This window comes from Syngnathus floridae, chromosome 21 (assembly GCF_059516105.1).
Source record: "Syngnathus floridae isolate MCC-2025c chromosome 21, RoL_Sflo_1.0, whole genome shotgun sequence".
NCBI lineage: Eukaryota > Metazoa > Chordata > Actinopteri > Syngnathiformes > Syngnathidae > Syngnathus > Syngnathus floridae.
Window position 1 is genome coordinate 5,114,915 of NC_142433.1, and position 15,183 is coordinate 5,130,097.

General features: G+C 42.7%; 5 protein-coding genes across 6 annotated transcripts; 3 read left to right on the forward strand and 2 right to left on the reverse strand.

The window, feature by feature from the left end:
* Positions 1–891: 891 nt before the first annotated feature.
* On the forward strand, positions 892–2,948 carry sh3bgrl3 (SH3 domain binding glutamate-rich protein like 3). Its single transcript, XM_088365614.1, has 3 exons — positions 892–1,048; positions 1,461–1,628; positions 1,693–2,948. The coding sequence occupies exons 1-3, from the start codon at positions 1,004–1,006 to the stop codon at positions 1,756–1,758; spliced, it is 279 nt and encodes a 92-aa protein (XP_088221740.1). The 5' UTR covers positions 892–1,003; the 3' UTR covers positions 1,759–2,948.
* A 143-nt stretch (positions 2,949–3,091) lies between these two features.
* LOC148380092 (putative histone deacetylase 1-B) lies at positions 3,092–6,633 on the forward strand. Its single transcript, XM_088364479.1, has 12 exons — positions 3,092–3,240; positions 3,661–3,773; positions 3,873–3,990; positions 4,065–4,139; positions 4,210–4,348; positions 4,460–4,601; positions 4,681–4,773; positions 4,841–4,949; positions 5,283–5,663; positions 5,828–5,983; positions 6,045–6,090; positions 6,166–6,633. Exons 1-12 carry the CDS (start codon positions 3,192–3,194, stop codon positions 6,194–6,196), a joined length of 1,452 nt encoding a protein of 483 aa, XP_088220605.1. The 5' UTR covers positions 3,092–3,191; the 3' UTR covers positions 6,197–6,633.
* A 13-nt stretch (positions 6,634–6,646) lies between these two features.
* On the reverse strand, positions 6,647–9,346 carry eif3i (eukaryotic translation initiation factor 3, subunit I). The gene is made up of 11 exons (XM_088364490.1): positions 9,179–9,346; positions 8,867–8,959; positions 8,632–8,719; positions 8,487–8,552; positions 8,260–8,409; positions 7,937–8,064; positions 7,731–7,841; positions 7,429–7,518; positions 7,279–7,352; positions 7,025–7,117; positions 6,647–6,943 (listed from the first exon to the last, which is right to left on the reverse strand). The coding sequence occupies exons 1-11, from the start codon at positions 9,179–9,181 to the stop codon at positions 6,862–6,864; spliced, it is 978 nt and encodes a 325-aa protein (XP_088220616.1). The 5' UTR covers positions 9,182–9,346; the 3' UTR covers positions 6,647–6,861.
* A 186-nt stretch (positions 9,347–9,532) lies between these two features.
* Positions 9,533–12,970, forward strand: ptpn2b (protein tyrosine phosphatase non-receptor type 2b). The gene is made up of 10 exons (XM_088364480.1): positions 9,533–9,788; positions 10,028–10,118; positions 10,188–10,288; positions 10,361–10,459; positions 10,573–10,710; positions 10,780–10,989; positions 11,069–11,230; positions 11,296–11,459; positions 11,606–11,680; positions 12,417–12,970. The coding sequence occupies exons 1-10, from the start codon at positions 9,732–9,734 to the stop codon at positions 12,436–12,438; spliced, it is 1,119 nt and encodes a 372-aa protein (XP_088220606.1). The 5' UTR covers positions 9,533–9,731; the 3' UTR covers positions 12,439–12,970.
* On the reverse strand, positions 12,393–14,962 carry psmg2 (proteasome (prosome, macropain) assembly chaperone 2). 2 transcript variants are annotated; one of them, XM_088364492.1, is made up of 7 exons: positions 14,799–14,962; positions 14,460–14,631; positions 14,339–14,397; positions 14,121–14,239; positions 13,822–14,004; positions 13,632–13,752; positions 12,393–12,584 (listed from the first exon to the last, which is right to left on the reverse strand). In XM_088364492.1, exons 1-7 carry the CDS (start codon positions 14,898–14,900, stop codon positions 12,408–12,410), a joined length of 933 nt encoding a protein of 310 aa, XP_088220618.1. In that variant the 5' UTR covers positions 14,901–14,962; the 3' UTR covers positions 12,393–12,407. The 2 variants fall into 2 exon arrangements, with proteins under 2 accessions (XP_088220618.1, XP_088220619.1); XM_088364493.1 differs by lacking the exon at positions 12,393–12,584 and adding an exon at positions 13,280–13,407.
* Positions 14,963–15,183: the final 221 nt, after the last annotated feature.

Genomic DNA, 15,183 nt, shown 5'->3' on the forward strand with positions numbered 1-15,183 from the left:
AGTAAAGCTATTTTGATCTACTTTGTTTTTAAAATGGGATTTTGATGTGACAACTGGGCTAGTTTGCATAATAATTGCACCACATGCACTTATCTGCTAAAGTGAAAGATATTAGGGAGCGAGCCGTTTTAAATAAAAAGTGAATGAGTAGAATGATGTAATCGTCCAAACTCGCCAACATTCCTTATGTGTGACTCACAGGAGACAAATGTGAGGACCAGGGCCCCTCCTTATCCTGGGCAATAAGTTCCCCACCCCAATTAAACTCGGGACTTAATGATGCTGAAAACATTGCAAAGCATTCAACACGCCATGCCACACTACACAGCTGACCCCATACGACTGTTCTGTACTAATTAGACATTATCTCTCAGCATAATGCGGTCATAAAGTTGATAATGGTTACAGTGATAACAGTAAGAAACCCACAAAGTGTTTTGGGAAATATTGGCAAAGCTAAAAGCATATTTTGGGGCCATTTTTGGTTGTTCAAATGCATTTGTGCACATTAGCTTCCCTCACAAAGACCGTCATAAATTGAAATCATCAATTTGGGCCAAATGAAGACAAATCTGGGCAGATGCTGTATTTCATTTTTGTCTGCATTGTCTTGAGTGGGTTGTGTGTCTGAAATGAAATTTTTATTACGATAAGCACAACCTAACTATATTTTTAAAAAAATAGGTATGTGTAGACTCACGAATATTTATCACATTGCATCTAATATTAATGTTGAAGATGCAATGTTAATGAATTTTAAAATGCATTATTTAAATGGGCTATTTTGTCAAATGCCTTAATCTGAAGGGACAAGTGTAAACTTAATTGTTTTTTTTCCAAATAAAATATTCCATAGTATTACACTGGGCAGCTGTTTTACTTTGAAAGTCTTACACTACTGTTGCACCACTTTCCTATTTCTACTTGATGTGATCACGTGACGCCACCACTGGGCGAGCAGAACTGCAGAAAAGGAAGCGAGAAGAACAAGTACCACCAAAAAATGGGGATCAAACTGTACTACACCACTGTAACTGCCTCACGGACGGTGAGTGGCTTAGCAGCGGGTCGGTAAACTTGTGTTTTTTGTTCCCCCCCCTCTTTTTTTTTTATTTTTTTTTTTTATTCCTGCTAAGCTAACGGTGGTGAGCCTTGCACAAGACACACCCAGCTTCGCTTGCTAGCTTCTCATTTTGACATTCACCTTACTTAGTGGTCATTAAAAAACAGAATACCAACTATGCATTTGGATAACTATAACTGTATGCTTAGGTTAAGCGCCAAGTTGTGAAATCGTTCAGGGGCGGTCATTTGGGGTGTGGTCAAAAACATAATCCCACCCATTAAAACCAGAACTTTCACCCCCAAGAAGAGTAATTTTATGTCTCTAATATTTATCAATAAGTGATGCACATCCCTCCAATGTAAATAAAAAAAGGCAACTTACTTGTTTCTTGCAGATCAAGTCCCAGCAGGCCGAAGTGATGCGCATCCTGGACAGCAAAAGCATCCAGTACGAGTTGGTGGACATCTCGGTGGGCGGCGAGCTGCGCGACGAGATGCGTAGCAAAGCGGGTAACCCAGCGGCCGTCCCGCCGCAACTTTTCAACGACGACCAGTACTGCGGGGTGAGAAGCGTGAATTATAATTTGCAGTGTTTTTTGTTGTCATGCTAATTATTCACCCCATCAGGATTACGAAATGTTGTCCAACGCGGTGGAGGCGGACACAGTGGACCAGTTCCTCAAACTGGCGTGAATCACAACCAACCATTCCTATCACCCGTCAAGCACACTGAAGACCCCTTTGACAGCGACTTTCGTCATATGCCATAAGGAAGAATGCCAAATATCCTCAACATACGTCTTTGTTTCAACATCGATATTCAACCAAGCTTGTCTTAAAATTAATCCACAGATCGCCATTCATACCCAGTCTTAATGACGTGGACCTGATATTATTAATTTCACCTTAACATTCCCCTGTTGCACTTAAACATGCTAGGCTAAACGACAAAAGAAAAATATTTTTCCCCGGGATAATTGGCAGACATTTTAAGTCCCAGGGCATAGCTTGGCAAAACATTGATTAAAATGGAAGTCTTAATTTAGTTAAGAAGCTGTTTGTTATGTAAACTCTTAAATCCAAAGATTCTACTGCTTGTTTCACTAACTACCATTCCAGTTCCGTTATTACGCTTTCCCCAAATTGTTTTACTTTTTTTGGGTCGGACCACTTTGGAGTTTCCTCTACTTTAGAAGTTAAAACTGAATTTGAGGATGCACCCACCTAGTATTTTAAGCATCCTTGCTGTTAGGTTGTCTGTCCAGACAGGCCAAAAATGTGAATAACAAAATGCATTTCATTGGTCAGAACGTTTCAGAATGTCTCGCGGGGTTTTGTGATTCCCTTCCTAGTTCTATTTGAAATGTTGTATTGTTGACTGAAAAGGACCAAAAAAAAAAAAGACACCACTTCTAGTGTCATCCATGTAGCTGGTCCTGGGTTTGACCATTCTGGGACCTTATGCACTGAAGTACAAGGCTGGTGTGTTTCAATGGACCTGTCACATGTGGAAATATGTTTTCATTTCTTTTTACGTGCATGTGTATATTGACATTCGGATGATAGAGACGTTTACCTCACAGCAGATACATTTCAGCACGATTCTAGGTCACGCAATTTGGGATATGGCGCAATAATGACAAGCCTGTATTGTTCACAATGTTTGTGCACTTTTTGTATCCCCCGTATTGCAGATGGTCTTATGCGTGTATGGTTCATGTTCCGGTCACATTCCATGTGAGACCTGTTTGCTTTGTGTTTGGACCAATTCTCCTTGGCCGAAATGAGAAGTAGAAGAAAATAGGGAATAAAATGCTGTTATCTTCCAAGAAGATTGTGATATGTCATATGGGTTACAAAATTAAAAATGAAGTTGAATCAAACTTTGTTTCCTTAATTTTTGTATCTTTGTTTTTTTTTAAATTATTTATATTTGGATATATCTTAATCTGTTTTTATTTAAATCCAAATCCGACTTTTTGACTGGATTCTGAGTCAGTGGACGTTCCTTTTAACACACAGGGGCCTCCCAACCGGGCGGTGCAAAAAGACTGGCTGGGAACCACACACACAAAAACCAAGAACGCAGACCAAATCAAGAAGTAGAAGCTTAATTGGGTGTAAAAATGGCGATGTCGCAAGGAACAAAGAAGAAAGTTTGTTATTACTACGATGGTAAATATAACCTTTTGCACCCCTTTCGCATTTGCAAAAGCATTTAAAGATGCTTTCGGTGAACTGTGCATGCTTTAAATTGCACGCGCGATAATCTCTTAAAAGTGCAACGCCGGTCGGGCTAGCCCGTTTTGCAACAGAAGGCTAACCAGCACGCGTGCTAAGCTAACATATCTGCAAGTGTAAATGCACAGAAGCTAATATCGTGTTACCAAACTAAAACGAAGTCACATGATCAGTTTAACGCATCAAAAGCGCTTATTTTGTTTGTTTAAGGTGCAGTTCGAGTAGTGTCCCACTATAGCTAATGGATGCTAAAGACCCTTGCTAAGTTTCCTGGCTGTCAACAAGATCATATGTGATTCGCCGAGTCAGCATCGGGATGAGTGCTCTAACGGTTATTTTAATTATATATTGCAGGTGACGTGGGAAATTATTATTACGGTCAAGGCCACCCCATGAAGCCCCACAGGATCCGCATGACACACAACCTGCTCCTGAACTATGGACTGTATAGGAAGATGGAGATCTATGTCAGTTGGCAATGCTATAGAAACCTGAAATTGAATTTACATTTTTTATAATTAAAAAAAAAAATTGGCTCGTACTTACATGATGTTATGTGTCCGTAGAGGCCACACAAAGCCAGCGGCGAGGAGATGACCAAGTACCACAGCGATGATTATATCAAGTTCCTCAGGTCCATCAGACCGGACAACATGTCAGAATACAGCAAGCAGATGCAAAGATGTGAGATTTTTCTATTTCTTGCAACGTGAAGTAAAATGTACAAGAAATCACTCACTTGCATTTTCCTCACGCAGTCAACGTGGGAGAGGACTGTCCGGTGTTTGACGGCCTCTTTGAGTTCTGCCAGCTCTCCACAGGCGGCTCCGTGGGTGCGTGTTTTTTTTCTCTTAAGCAAGTTGACATTCTATAATGCACACAAAAAACATTATTGTTTTCCAGCGGGGGCAGTGAAGCTGAACAAGCAGCAGACGGACATTGCCGTCAACTGGGCGGGAGGACTCCACCACGCCAAGAAGTCGGAGGCGTCCGGTTTCTGCTACGTCAACGACATTGTCCTCGCCATCCTTGAGCTGCTCAAGTAAGCCTGGTGGATTTCTGTCAAATTATAGTCCCATTAATTGATTACGCAACCTTTTTTGTTGATGTTAATTCCTACCTTTGAAGATGTCCATCGGTCCGTTGTGTGCAGGTACCACCAGCGCGTGCTGTACATCGATATCGACATCCATCACGGCGACGGCGTGGAGGAGGCTTTCTACACCACCGACCGTGTCATGACCGTCTCCTTCCACAAATATGGCGAGTACTTCCCCGGCACCGGTGATCTTAGGGTGAGTTGGATTTCTCCACCTTAAGCCTCTCCAGCGATGGTTCACACGACGATAAATCTCCAGATGCGTTCGCTTGCAGGACATCGGCGCCGGGAAGGGAAAGTACTACGCTGTGAACTATCCGCTGAGAGACGGCATCGACGACGAGTCTTATGAGGCCATCTTCAAACCTGCAAGTGCTTGTATCACACTCAGTCAAGACAATATATGCAGTATTATTAAGTGTTTGTGTGGTTTAGATCATGGCTAAAGTGATGGAGATGTACCAGCCAAGTGCAGTGGTCCTGCAATGTGGCGCTGACTCCCTGTCAGGAGACAGACTTGGCTGCTTCAACCTCACCATTAAAGGTAACGCAAAAAATGTATTGAATAGGATCAACAAATACACAATTGCGTGTTTCTACCACTTGCCGTCTTTGTGGCATTTTTCAAAAACATGGAATGAACATTTAGTGACACCTTTTGAAATGTTACTCTCATTTTGACACGGATGGTAGATATTTTTAAACTTGATTGGTTAATTTTTTACAAATTAGTACGCTATTATAGGCCATTAAAACTTCATATTGTTTTCTTAGCAGTAACTATAAAAAGCCACTAGGTGGCAGTGTTGCTTTGCAGATGCTTTCCTGGTAATTACTTTTTTTCTGCTGCCATTATTTTACGTTTTGCTGCTTTCAGGTCACGCCAAGTGCGTGGATTACATGAAGAGCTTCAACCTGCCTCTTCTAATGTTGGGCGGGGGCGGCTACACCATCCGCAACGTGGCGCGCTGCTGGACCTACGAGACGGCAGTGGCGCTGGACTGCTCCATCCCCAACGAGCTTCCCTACAACGACTATTTTGAATACTTCGGCCCCGACTTCAAGCTGCACATAAGCCCGTCCAATATGACTAACCAGAACACGGACGAGTACCTGGAGAAGATCAAGCAGCGCCTCTTCGAGAACCTGCGCATGCTACCGCACGCGCCCGGCGTCCAGATGCAGGCCATACCGGAGGACGCGCCGCACCCTGACAGCGCTGATGAAGATGATGAGGACCCTGACAAACGCATTTCCAGTGAGTCTGAACACGATAAACTGTTATTCATACAGTAATGACGGGGGGGGGGGTTCATTTTAAAGTATTAATTAACTTTGCAACAAAGTTATAGGGCAGACCCATTTTGTGTTTTCTGGATGATCCAAGATAGGAAACGTTACGTTTTTTGCTTTGCTCTTCAGTCCGGGCACACGACAAGAGGATAGCGTGCGATGAGGAATTCTCAGACTCGGAGGATGAGGCCGAGGGACAGGGTGGCGGCCGGCGGAATGCGACCAATCATAAAAAGGCCAAGCGGGTGAAGAAGGAGGAGGAGCGCGATGGGGAGGAGAAGAAAGGTAAGATCTTTAGATTTAATTTAAGGGGAACATGCTTGATTTTTTTTTTTCTGCATTGCAGATGTGAAGGAGGATGAAAAGGAGGATGAGAAGATGGATACTTCAGTGTAAGAGCATTTGACCACCAAAAAAATGTAAATCTACTGAGCAACATTTGACTTTTTTTTTTTTTTATACTTTAGTGCAAAAGAAGAAGTGAAAACTACTACTTGAAGTGCATTTCCTGCTGTTTTAGAGCTCATGGGAGCTCGTACCCAGTTCCGAGTGTTAAGCTCCACCCGCCCCGGCACATATACACCAAAACAAACGTCATATTGTTTCCTTGTGCTCCATCCGAGATGAAGAAATCCATCCATACTCAAATGACCCTCATCAGTATTTTTTTTGTTTTAAATACATTCGGCTTCTATTTGTAATGAAACTGAATGTACGTAATTATCTTCCTTGCCGTACTTCCACACTTAAGTTATTTTGAAAGCATCCTATATTGTTTTTTGTTGTGCTTAAGTCTGGAGAACATTTTAATAAGCAAAACACCTTTCTCTGTTGTTGTGTACAAAGGTGGTGTGATATTGTTTCCAGATTGAGTTTTTGACTTTGTAATAAAAAAAGAAAGAAACATCAGATTAATAAAAAAATTAAAAAAATCACACAGGCGCAACATTAAGTCAGAACTGTTTAGTTGAATGTAGTAAAAACAGATGTGTGTGTGTGTGTGTGTGTGTGTGATGAGGGGTTTCAAATCTTAACACTTTCTCAAGTGTTTTTTTTTTTTAAAGAACCTTTGTTGGAGTTGTGAATGCCCACCTGGCACAACTCAAAATGGACACCCGCTTGTTGTGAGTCCCAAAAATGCTGAGAGTGTGTGTGTGCGCTTTTCACACCTCTAGCTCAAAGTCAAAGTACTGCGGGTCAAAGTAATGAATCCTCACGTATCCGTCTTCTCCTCCACTGCTATAGCTGGAAAAGATGCACACAAAAACACAAATAAGCACAACAACAAACTCACTAAACGGTGCTTCCAGACGGGTTCCGGTTTACCTCTTGCCATCCGGGTGGAACGACACACAGTTAATGGGTCCAAAATGTCCCTTAACTCTTCCAAACTCCTCTTCGTATGCGGCGTGGAAGAACCTGAGACACACAGGAATGTTTAACAAAAATACGTGATTTTTCAAACTTTTTTCCACTCCAGCATTAAACTCAAATAGTATAGACCTTAAATTTAAATTGTCAATAGAGTTTCTCCACAACCACAGCCTTCAACGTTTTTAAATCTGGTTTTGCTGTCTCACCTGGCCTCAAACTTGCCAATCCTGGTGGACGTAGTGGTCACCTCCATGGCCTCCTGACCACCACCCATCACCACCTGTGTCAAACACACATCTCAGTGAGTGTTAAGGGCATGCACACACACGTGATACCTTTACTATACAAACACTTACGTGATCCATGATCGGCGAGATGGAGGCCGAGTTGACAGGTCTTTCAGTCCTGAAGGTCTTGATGTGGTCCAGGGAGGCCGAATCAAAGAGCTGAGAAGCGTGACCAATATTAAAATACATAAAAGTGAGTTATTATTGGAGAGGTACCAAAATGTGTATACAATTAAATGAAAATAAAAATAATGTAGAAAAACTATTTAGAAAATTTGGAACCATTATTGGACCTTACAACTGGTAAAATTATATTTTCAAGAATTAGGAAAACAGTGTGGTATAAATTTATGTACATGAAGGTACGTTACCTTGGCGGTGTTGTCCTTGGATGCCGTGATAACCATGGTAAGGTCCACTGACGTCTGGATGTCGTTGATCTGCTTGTTGTGCTCCTTAATTGTCTTCAGGATGTCCCCTGACTGAACGCCACCGGAGATAGACAACAAAAGTTCGTTCAATCCTGCATGTGCGAACCGCTAAGAACACGGATACAGTAAGATGACGGGCCGCCCACCTTGGCACTGAATTGGTTGATCTCGCCGTTCTCGTGGCCAGCGATGACAAATTCGCCAAGTGGCCCCCACACGGCGCTGGTGATCTTGTGGTCATTGCAAGGGACGGTCAGGTATGGCTGGTTGTCGTCTGTGCAAAAAATAAACACCAGCCACCGATAATTAAAATTTGACATCATGTAAGTCCTTCTCATCAGTTTGACACATTGGGAAATTACCAACTGAGTCAGATTCATAATTCACAAAAGGGTTCACAATGCTTTATCATTGTGTTAAATGAATTTACATGCTGCTTTTACTGTATGGTCAAATGTCATTGTGATACCAATTTGCTGGGGATCCCGCAGATCAAAGAAGTTCAGGAAACACTGGTAGCCCATCTGCTTGTCCGTGGAGAACATGATGATGTTGCCGCTGAAGTCAAAGCCACATGTTCTGACCGCAGAGTTGGTGTTGACCAAGGCCAACTGTTTACCTGTGAACGGATCACATTTGACTGGTCAGTCTGCTTGTCCTAGCCTCAAATTAGGTGTGATGAAACAGTTGACTAACCCGTCTCGCAATCCCACAGCCGACAGCTGTTGTCTGCTGACCCCGTCAAAACGTTCTTGGTGTCCCCTAAGGGAGGTCATGTTAAGGAAGGTGTGTTCAGGTAATATTTAAATAAGGAAAAAGTATTTGGGAACTCTTTGGATACAGTCGCAGTCGACACACCACACAGCTCCCGTGTGGCCATTGTAGGTACCCAGACGTTCACCGTTGACTGAGTACCACACATTTGCAACCTAAATAGGAATGAAAGAATATAGAATATTGGATTGCAAACCTTGACTAGGCAGGGGGTCTTTGCATATGTAGATAATGAGGAAATCATGTTATTTTACAGTTTGTGACAACAGCGTGTATATATGCATCACTTTTGCCAAACTCACCGTATCCTTTGCCACGGAGAAGATGAGGTCTCCTTCTCTGTTGTATTTCAGTTGTGTAATGGACCTTTCGTGGCCCTGAAGTAAAATTGGTTTCTGTGGAGAAAAGGGAGACACTTTCAAGTATATTTTATTAAACGTCTAACAGGTTTAACGTGCCTTATTTTAGATGACAAACTACACTTTAGACAAATACGCGGCTGATCATACTAGCTACCGGTAAAGCTAAGCTAAAATTTGACGCATTCGAAACAACAGTGAAGTCTTTCCGTACTTAAAGTAGGCATACTATTGGAAAAATAAATTTTTACTAACCATGTTTGCCAACCGAGTGGTAATATTCTGTGTAAGAAGGTCAATAAGTCCAAATAAATGGACAGTAAATATACACTCGTGTTTCTATCGGCGGAGCCGCGATCCAAAGGAAGTGACACTGTTCATGTGCCCCACAATATACATGCTAGGGCGCTCTCTAGTGGATTGGAGTGTAACATAACCAGCCACAAAGTTGTTTTTCTCTTCTGCCCCATTTTGATTGTTGAAAATGATAGTAGACAAACATTACGTGGATATTATTTATGTTTGTAGTTTTCTCTGTCACAATTTAAAAGAAAGAAAAAAAAGAGTTGTCGCCTTTGACAACTGCCGGAGGACCCCTTTACCGCGCATGCGCTTAACCATAAACGTCATCTAGCGAAAAGTGACGACCAGCTAAAGAAAGCTTATCATAGGGAAGTCATAATTCCTCTTAAACACGTACACGCAAAAGAAGCTCCTTTGTTTTTTTTTGTTAACATCATCTGGATCGGCTGACGATATGAGTTAGATAGACTTGGCAGGTCATTACACTGGGATTACCTCGGTGAAAATGGAGCGAGAGTTTGAGGACATAGAGTCGGAGGGCCGGTGGCACAAATTGTACATGGTAAGTGAAGTTAGCATGTTGCTAACGTTTAACAGACTTCAGATCAGTTCTATGTGTGATATTGATAATAGAACCAGGATGTCCACAAACCAATAAAAAAAGTAATAATAGGTATACACTTAGGAAGTATACTGACTGTACTTTGATGTTTAATACTATAAAACCTACTATCATTTTATGCAATTATTCATATTATGGTATTTTTCACTCAAATAATAATGTCTGCTGTCACTTTCCAGGAAATCCGAAGTCAGTCACATGAGTGCTCCTATAAAGTAGCCAAGTATCCTGAGAATCGCAGCCGCAACAGATACAGAGACGTCAGCCCATGTACGTTCAAGACACGCTTGTCTCCAACAAACACAATACTTTAACTTGCTCCCGCTGTCCCCCCCACAGTTGACCATAGTCGTGTGAAGCTGAAAAACGCAGACAACGACTACATCAACGCCAGCCTGGTGGTGATGGAGGAAGCACAGAGACGATACATATTGACTCAGGCAAGTTGAGATACTCAAGTGGGAATGCACACTCATCTCGGACGTAACATTTTTTGTTGTCCCTGTCTGTAGGGTCCCCTCAGGAACACGTGTGGCCACTTCTGGCTCATGATCTGGGAGCAAAAGACCAAAGCCATCGTTATGCTTAATCGGGTGATTGAGAAAGGCTCGGTAAGCATCACAAAAAGTGATACTGGGCATGTTTACATTATAGCTTCCTACATATCGTAGGGATGTCCTATTGTAGAGCGCCTCATCACTTTTCTTTCTTCGTTGTCCGATAGGAAAAGTGCGCCCAGTACTGGCCTGTGACCGAGGAGCGTGAGATGGCCTTCAGAGACACGCGGTTCTTGGTCACGCGGCTGTCAGAAGACATCAAGTCTTGCTACACCACCAGAGTGTTGGAACTGCAGAACATTAGCGTACGTGCTTATTAATCTTGCTCGTTAACTACCTTCTCTTTTTTTAAATTTCCAAATCTATTCTTATAGACTGGGGAGAAGCGGGAGATCCACCACTTTCACTACACATCGTGGCCCGACTTCGGCGTGCCCGAGTCACCTGCGTCTTTCCTCAACTTCCTGTTAAAGGTGCGCGAGTCAGGGGCACTGGGGGCAGACAACGGCCCAGCCGTGGTGCACTGCAGCGCAGGCATCGGACGCTCGGGGACTTTCTCGCTGGTGGACACGTGTCTCGTGCTGGTGAGATTTGATTTGAAAATAGCTGACATGAGGTGGGCATCTATTTCTATCTTTTGAGGAATTTATGTTTGTCTGGCAGATGGATAGAAGGAAAGAAGAGTCGCCATTGGATATCCGCAGGATCCTGTTAGATATGCGGAAGTACCGCATGGGTCTCATACAGACACCTGACCAGCTGCGCTTCTCCTTCATGGCTGTCCTTGAGGGAGCAAAGTGCATCATGGGAGACTCGTCCGCGCAGGTAAACGCGCTCATAACGTCTACAATCGGAACGTCAAAACACGGAGCTAACGTCCCGTCTCGCAGACTCAGTGGCGAGAGTCGGCCCGGGAAGACCAGGAGCCCACCGCCGACCCGCCGGAGAAATGCAACGGCGGCCAGCGGGCGGGACTGCCTGGCAAGGAAGACGACTACAGACATGACGACGCCGAGAGGCCGAGCCAGTCGCCTGAGCAGGACAACAACACACAGTTAGTATAGATTATCAACCCATCAATGATTTAAGCGTTGTTTTTTAGGGTTATTTGATCCACTAAGATGAGTTCATTTGTGCCAACGTGATGAATTTTAAAGCCAGATTGGCCAGCTCTAATTTTGTGTGTTTGATTTTGGACAGCAAACGACGCAGGGATGACAGTTTCTCCATAGCCCAAAGCCAAAGGATCAACGACGCCGACAGAAAGCGGAAAAGGTGGTTACGCCGGCGTGCAAATGCAGAATTTTCCTTGATTTCCACTTAAGGTCTACGTACCAGAGCACATTAAGTCTTACCAAGCAAGACGATTCAGTTCATGGACCTTAAGATGGATACCAAGGATCATAAACAACAGCTTTCCATAATCACTGTGACACACTCACATGCACTTCCATTTTCTCTCAATGTGCTGTTCTCTCCTCGCACAGTTTGGGCTGCATTTGCTGCTCGTGACCCAGCACCCTCAGTTTTACGGTTTACAAATAGCTCCTGATCTCGTATGTCCCCCCCACGCGTGTGCTGTGTTGTTTTTTTATTTTATTTTATTCCTTCTTCCGTTCTGCTGTGCTTTTGTTTTGATAAGTTGCTAGGCAACCGTTTGGAATTGTTTTGACTGAGTGTTTTTGTTGCACGTTTGCATCGAATTCATAAGTTTTCAGATATGCCCAATGTGTTGAAAGCATTTTGACAATATCTGAGAACGACTATGGTGCACTAGTAGACTTAAGAGTTAATAATTTCACTCTGGAATTATTACTTTTTTTAAGCCTGCATTTTGTGCTGGAAGTGACAGAAAGTCACAACACATTTTTTAGCCCACTAATTGAAATGCATGAGATGAATCCCCAAGTTGCCAAGGGGCATACATCGTAGTCATCTCCTGCGTTTCGAGTTAAGTTTCATTGTTAGGTCGAGATGACTTTTACATATTTTTGCTTTTGTCTCATGACAGAGCAAAGACCAACGACTTCTGACACGGCTCCACCAACTCGGCTGCCATCAACAACGAGAAAAAAAAAAAAAAAATCGGCAGGGAAAACACCAACCTCTCTGTTCTGCTTCTTCTTCGCCAGCACCTCCTGTTCCTCTTCCTCTCCAAACTGTTTACAACACACGCCCACTCAAAAAAAGAAAGAAAAATAACAAATTACACCAGCATTTCTTCAAATGTTTTTTTTTTTTTTTTGCAGCAATTGTCATACGTTTATACAGACTGATATAAGACCTATGCATTGACAGGTTCTAATTGTTCAGATGTATATTTTTGGGTAGGAGAACTTTTTTGATAAAAATGTTCTATTTTTTTATATTAAAAAACGTACCTCAAATGAAGCAAAGGCAACGGCATGTACAATTGTACATATTTTTTTTTCTTAAAAGTTTGCGATGCAGTATATATTAAAAATATGTTGTGCAACATTTAAACCCAGAGTTTGATGAAAAAAAGTAAAGGCAATGAATTTTTTCCTATGTTCTCTTCTAATAAAAACTATGTAATTTACATAATATATGGAACTCTGTGTTAAACAATTGGCGAAGTCATTGCTATGAAATATCACTTGATTGTTTTCCACCTGTTATTTCAAAAATACAACGGATACATTTTAGAAGCTCTCAAACGTGCCCCTGACAATTCCGCAAACAAAGCGTAGGACGTACCAAAATGAAAACTCGAGGGGGCTGTTTAGCGTTTTTTTTCAGAGTCGAGTTACGGACAAGGCGGGGGCGGAACTGCTGGGAAACACTGCGTGGCTTTGGGCCAAGCACTTTCAGTTAGTCACGGACCAAATGAGGTCAAGCAAGAGAAACATTCACTCTGGCTCTTGATAGATTTTATTGAAATATAGAACAAGGTTACAAAAAATTCAGAAAATTGCTGGAGGGATGCCGCTCCCAAACAGAAGATTCCAGGAAGTTGGAATCTTCCATTTGGGCTCCCGGTTCTGAAAGAAAGCGGCAAATTGAGACTTAGAATGGCAGAGATATTAAAGCACTACAGTATACACAGAAACCATTGAATCGTGTTGCTAAGAAAAACAGCAGCACCTGAATCTATTAGCTTTCCCATTACAAGTTCATAGTGATAAGTTATTTTGATCTAATATCAGATTTTTTCCCGAGTTTTGTGTCACTGAGGCTTTTCCCATCAAAGTATTTAGAGACTTACCGGGTTGTCCAGCAGATGGAGCCAATCGTCCATGTGATCGACAAGCGCCAAGGCGTCGGGTACATTGTCGCCCTCCGAGCAGAAGATGAGCAGTACTGCCAGCGGAACGTCCTCGGTGCAACTTAAACAGCACCGCATTCTTAACACGCACATTCCTGCTGTAGACTATATCAACAAACAAATAACTTACCTATCTATGTAGAGGCCTTTAGTAATGCCTCCACCGGGGACGTAGAGTTTTGGCTCTTCAGTTTCGGCGTCTAAACGTCCCGGGCAAATGGGCATCCTCTCCATCTCTATCCAGCCCAGATCCTTGAAGGCATCACCGATGCCCTTTTGCAAGCTTGGCGTGACCAGGTACCTTAACGGGGTCCTAAAAACAAGCACACAATTTATCATGACATATCAAAGCAAATGTTTTTTTTCTTCTTTGTGACTAATTTTGGTTCTGATACTAAGTTTTAACAAAGATTAGTATTGTTGTGCTACCCTTGCAGTTGCTGGTCATCTCTTTGGTAGGCATGGCTGCTGGAGAGAACCACTGTCCGGGAGAAGCCACTTGCCTTGATCCAGGACAGCAGCAGTTGACGGAAACATCTAGATTTCCTCTGCGAGGTGGGGGGGACCCATCAAACTTGTATGCATGTGCATTTAATACAGTCTTCTTCTCACCTTATGATTCTCTGATCATCTCTTGATTGACATACCTTGACAATTGGTGCTCTGATCTGAAGAACTGCTAGCTTGAGCTCAGGTGCAGCAAAGACTATTGACAAGAACATTAATTGTTATCATGGATTATGGAGATTTTAGGAACTGGGGATTCACCTTCTGCGGCTGTATGCAGCTCATGTGCGTCGTCCTTGCCAGTGGCGTATGGGTTGTTGCCCGCCATGGGAATGAGGCAGTCAGTGTGGAGAAAACCGACCCTGGGCAGGTTCAAGGTGGATATGAGGAGATCCACCGCCAGCTGCCCCACGTTGCCCACTGCCACCGCGGGCTAATATTAAGAGACAAACTTTCACAAGTTAACAAGTGGTACATGCGTTGAGCAGTTTTACTTAATTTTATTTCGGGCTAAGATTAGCAAGCGACAGATGAATAGAACTGACGTACCAATATCTCGTTTTGGATTCGTAATAAATGGTGTATATTTGCTGGACTCACCAAAACAAGCGTGAAATCCTTAAACACAGGCGTAGAGTTTTGTGAAGTGATAAACATGGTTGAATTACGTGACTTTAGTTTACAATCAAACGATGAAAACATTCAACAGCTCGCCCTGATTTCATGTCAAGCGCCCTGGGGTCCTTCAAGTCTGACGTCACCATCGTGGACCCTATAAGTGCCTGTCATTAAAGCGACTCAAATGAACTCTTGAGAAACATTTCAAATGGTAGTTGCTAGAATATTATATTATTTCAATCATGCGTTCAAATTTATGTTCCGAAGGCAGAAGTTATCTTATATTTTCACAAAATGGACGGTTTGGTTTTAAACAGGCAGATGCGAGTGAGCCGTGCGTTACGTTGAAAACGTCATCGTTCGTAGC

What these genes read in the sequence shown, in the direction of transcription:
- LOC148380092 (XM_088364479.1), top strand. Translation starts at nt 3,192, where the DNA reads ATGGCGATGTCGCAAGGAACAAAGAAGAAAGTTTGTTATTACTACGAT. An exon ending in ATAGGAAGATGGAGATCTAT is followed by an intron (nt 3,774 to 3,872) that starts GTCAGTTGGCAA and finishes ATGTGTCCGTAG; the next exon opens with AGGCCACACAAAGCCAGCGG. An exon ending in CGATGGGGAGGAGAAGAAAG is followed by an intron (nt 5,984 to 6,044) that starts GTAAGATCTTTA and finishes TCTGCATTGCAG; the next exon opens with ATGTGAAGGAGGATGAAAAG.
- sh3bgrl3 (XM_088365614.1), top strand. Translation starts at nt 1,004, where the DNA reads ATGGGGATCAAACTGTACTACACCACTGTAACTGCCTCACGGACG. An exon ending in CTGTAACTGCCTCACGGACG is followed by an intron (nt 1,049 to 1,460) that starts GTGAGTGGCTTA and finishes TGTTTCTTGCAG; the next exon opens with ATCAAGTCCCAGCAGGCCGA. An exon ending in ACGACGACCAGTACTGCGGG is followed by an intron (nt 1,629 to 1,692) that starts GTGAGAAGCGTG and finishes TCACCCCATCAG; the next exon opens with GATTACGAAATGTTGTCCAA.
- eif3i (XM_088364490.1), bottom strand. An exon ending in GCGGGATCCCCAGCAAATTG is followed by an intron (nt 8,065 to 8,259) that starts GTATCACAATGA and finishes TTTTTTGCACAG; the next exon opens with ACGACAACCAGCCATACCTG. An exon ending in TCTCGCCGATCATGGATCAC is followed by an intron (nt 7,353 to 7,428) that starts GTAAGTGTTTGT and finishes TGTTTGACACAG; the next exon opens with GTGGTGATGGGTGGTGGTCA.
- psmg2 (XM_088364492.1), bottom strand. Translation starts at nt 14,900, where the DNA reads ATGTTTTCATCGTTTGATTGTAAACTAAAGTCACGTAATTCAACCATG. An exon ending in GATGACCAGCAACTGCAAGG is followed by an intron (nt 14,005 to 14,120) that starts GTAGCACAACAA and finishes GCTTGTTTTTAG; the next exon opens with GACCCCGTTAAGGTACCTGG. An exon ending in AAAGGCCTCTACATAGATAG is followed by an intron (nt 13,753 to 13,821) that starts GTAAGTTATTTG and finishes GTGCTGTTTAAG; the next exon opens with TTGCACCGAGGACGTTCCGC.
- ptpn2b (XM_088364480.1), top strand. Translation starts at nt 9,732, where the DNA reads ATGGAGCGAGAGTTTGAGGACATAGAGTCGGAGGGCCGGTGGCACAAA. An exon ending in GACGATACATATTGACTCAG is followed by an intron (nt 10,289 to 10,360) that starts GCAAGTTGAGAT and finishes CCCTGTCTGTAG; the next exon opens with GGTCCCCTCAGGAACACGTG. An exon ending in GGGTGATTGAGAAAGGCTCG is followed by an intron (nt 10,460 to 10,572) that starts GTAAGCATCACA and finishes GTTGTCCGATAG; the next exon opens with GAAAAGTGCGCCCAGTACTG.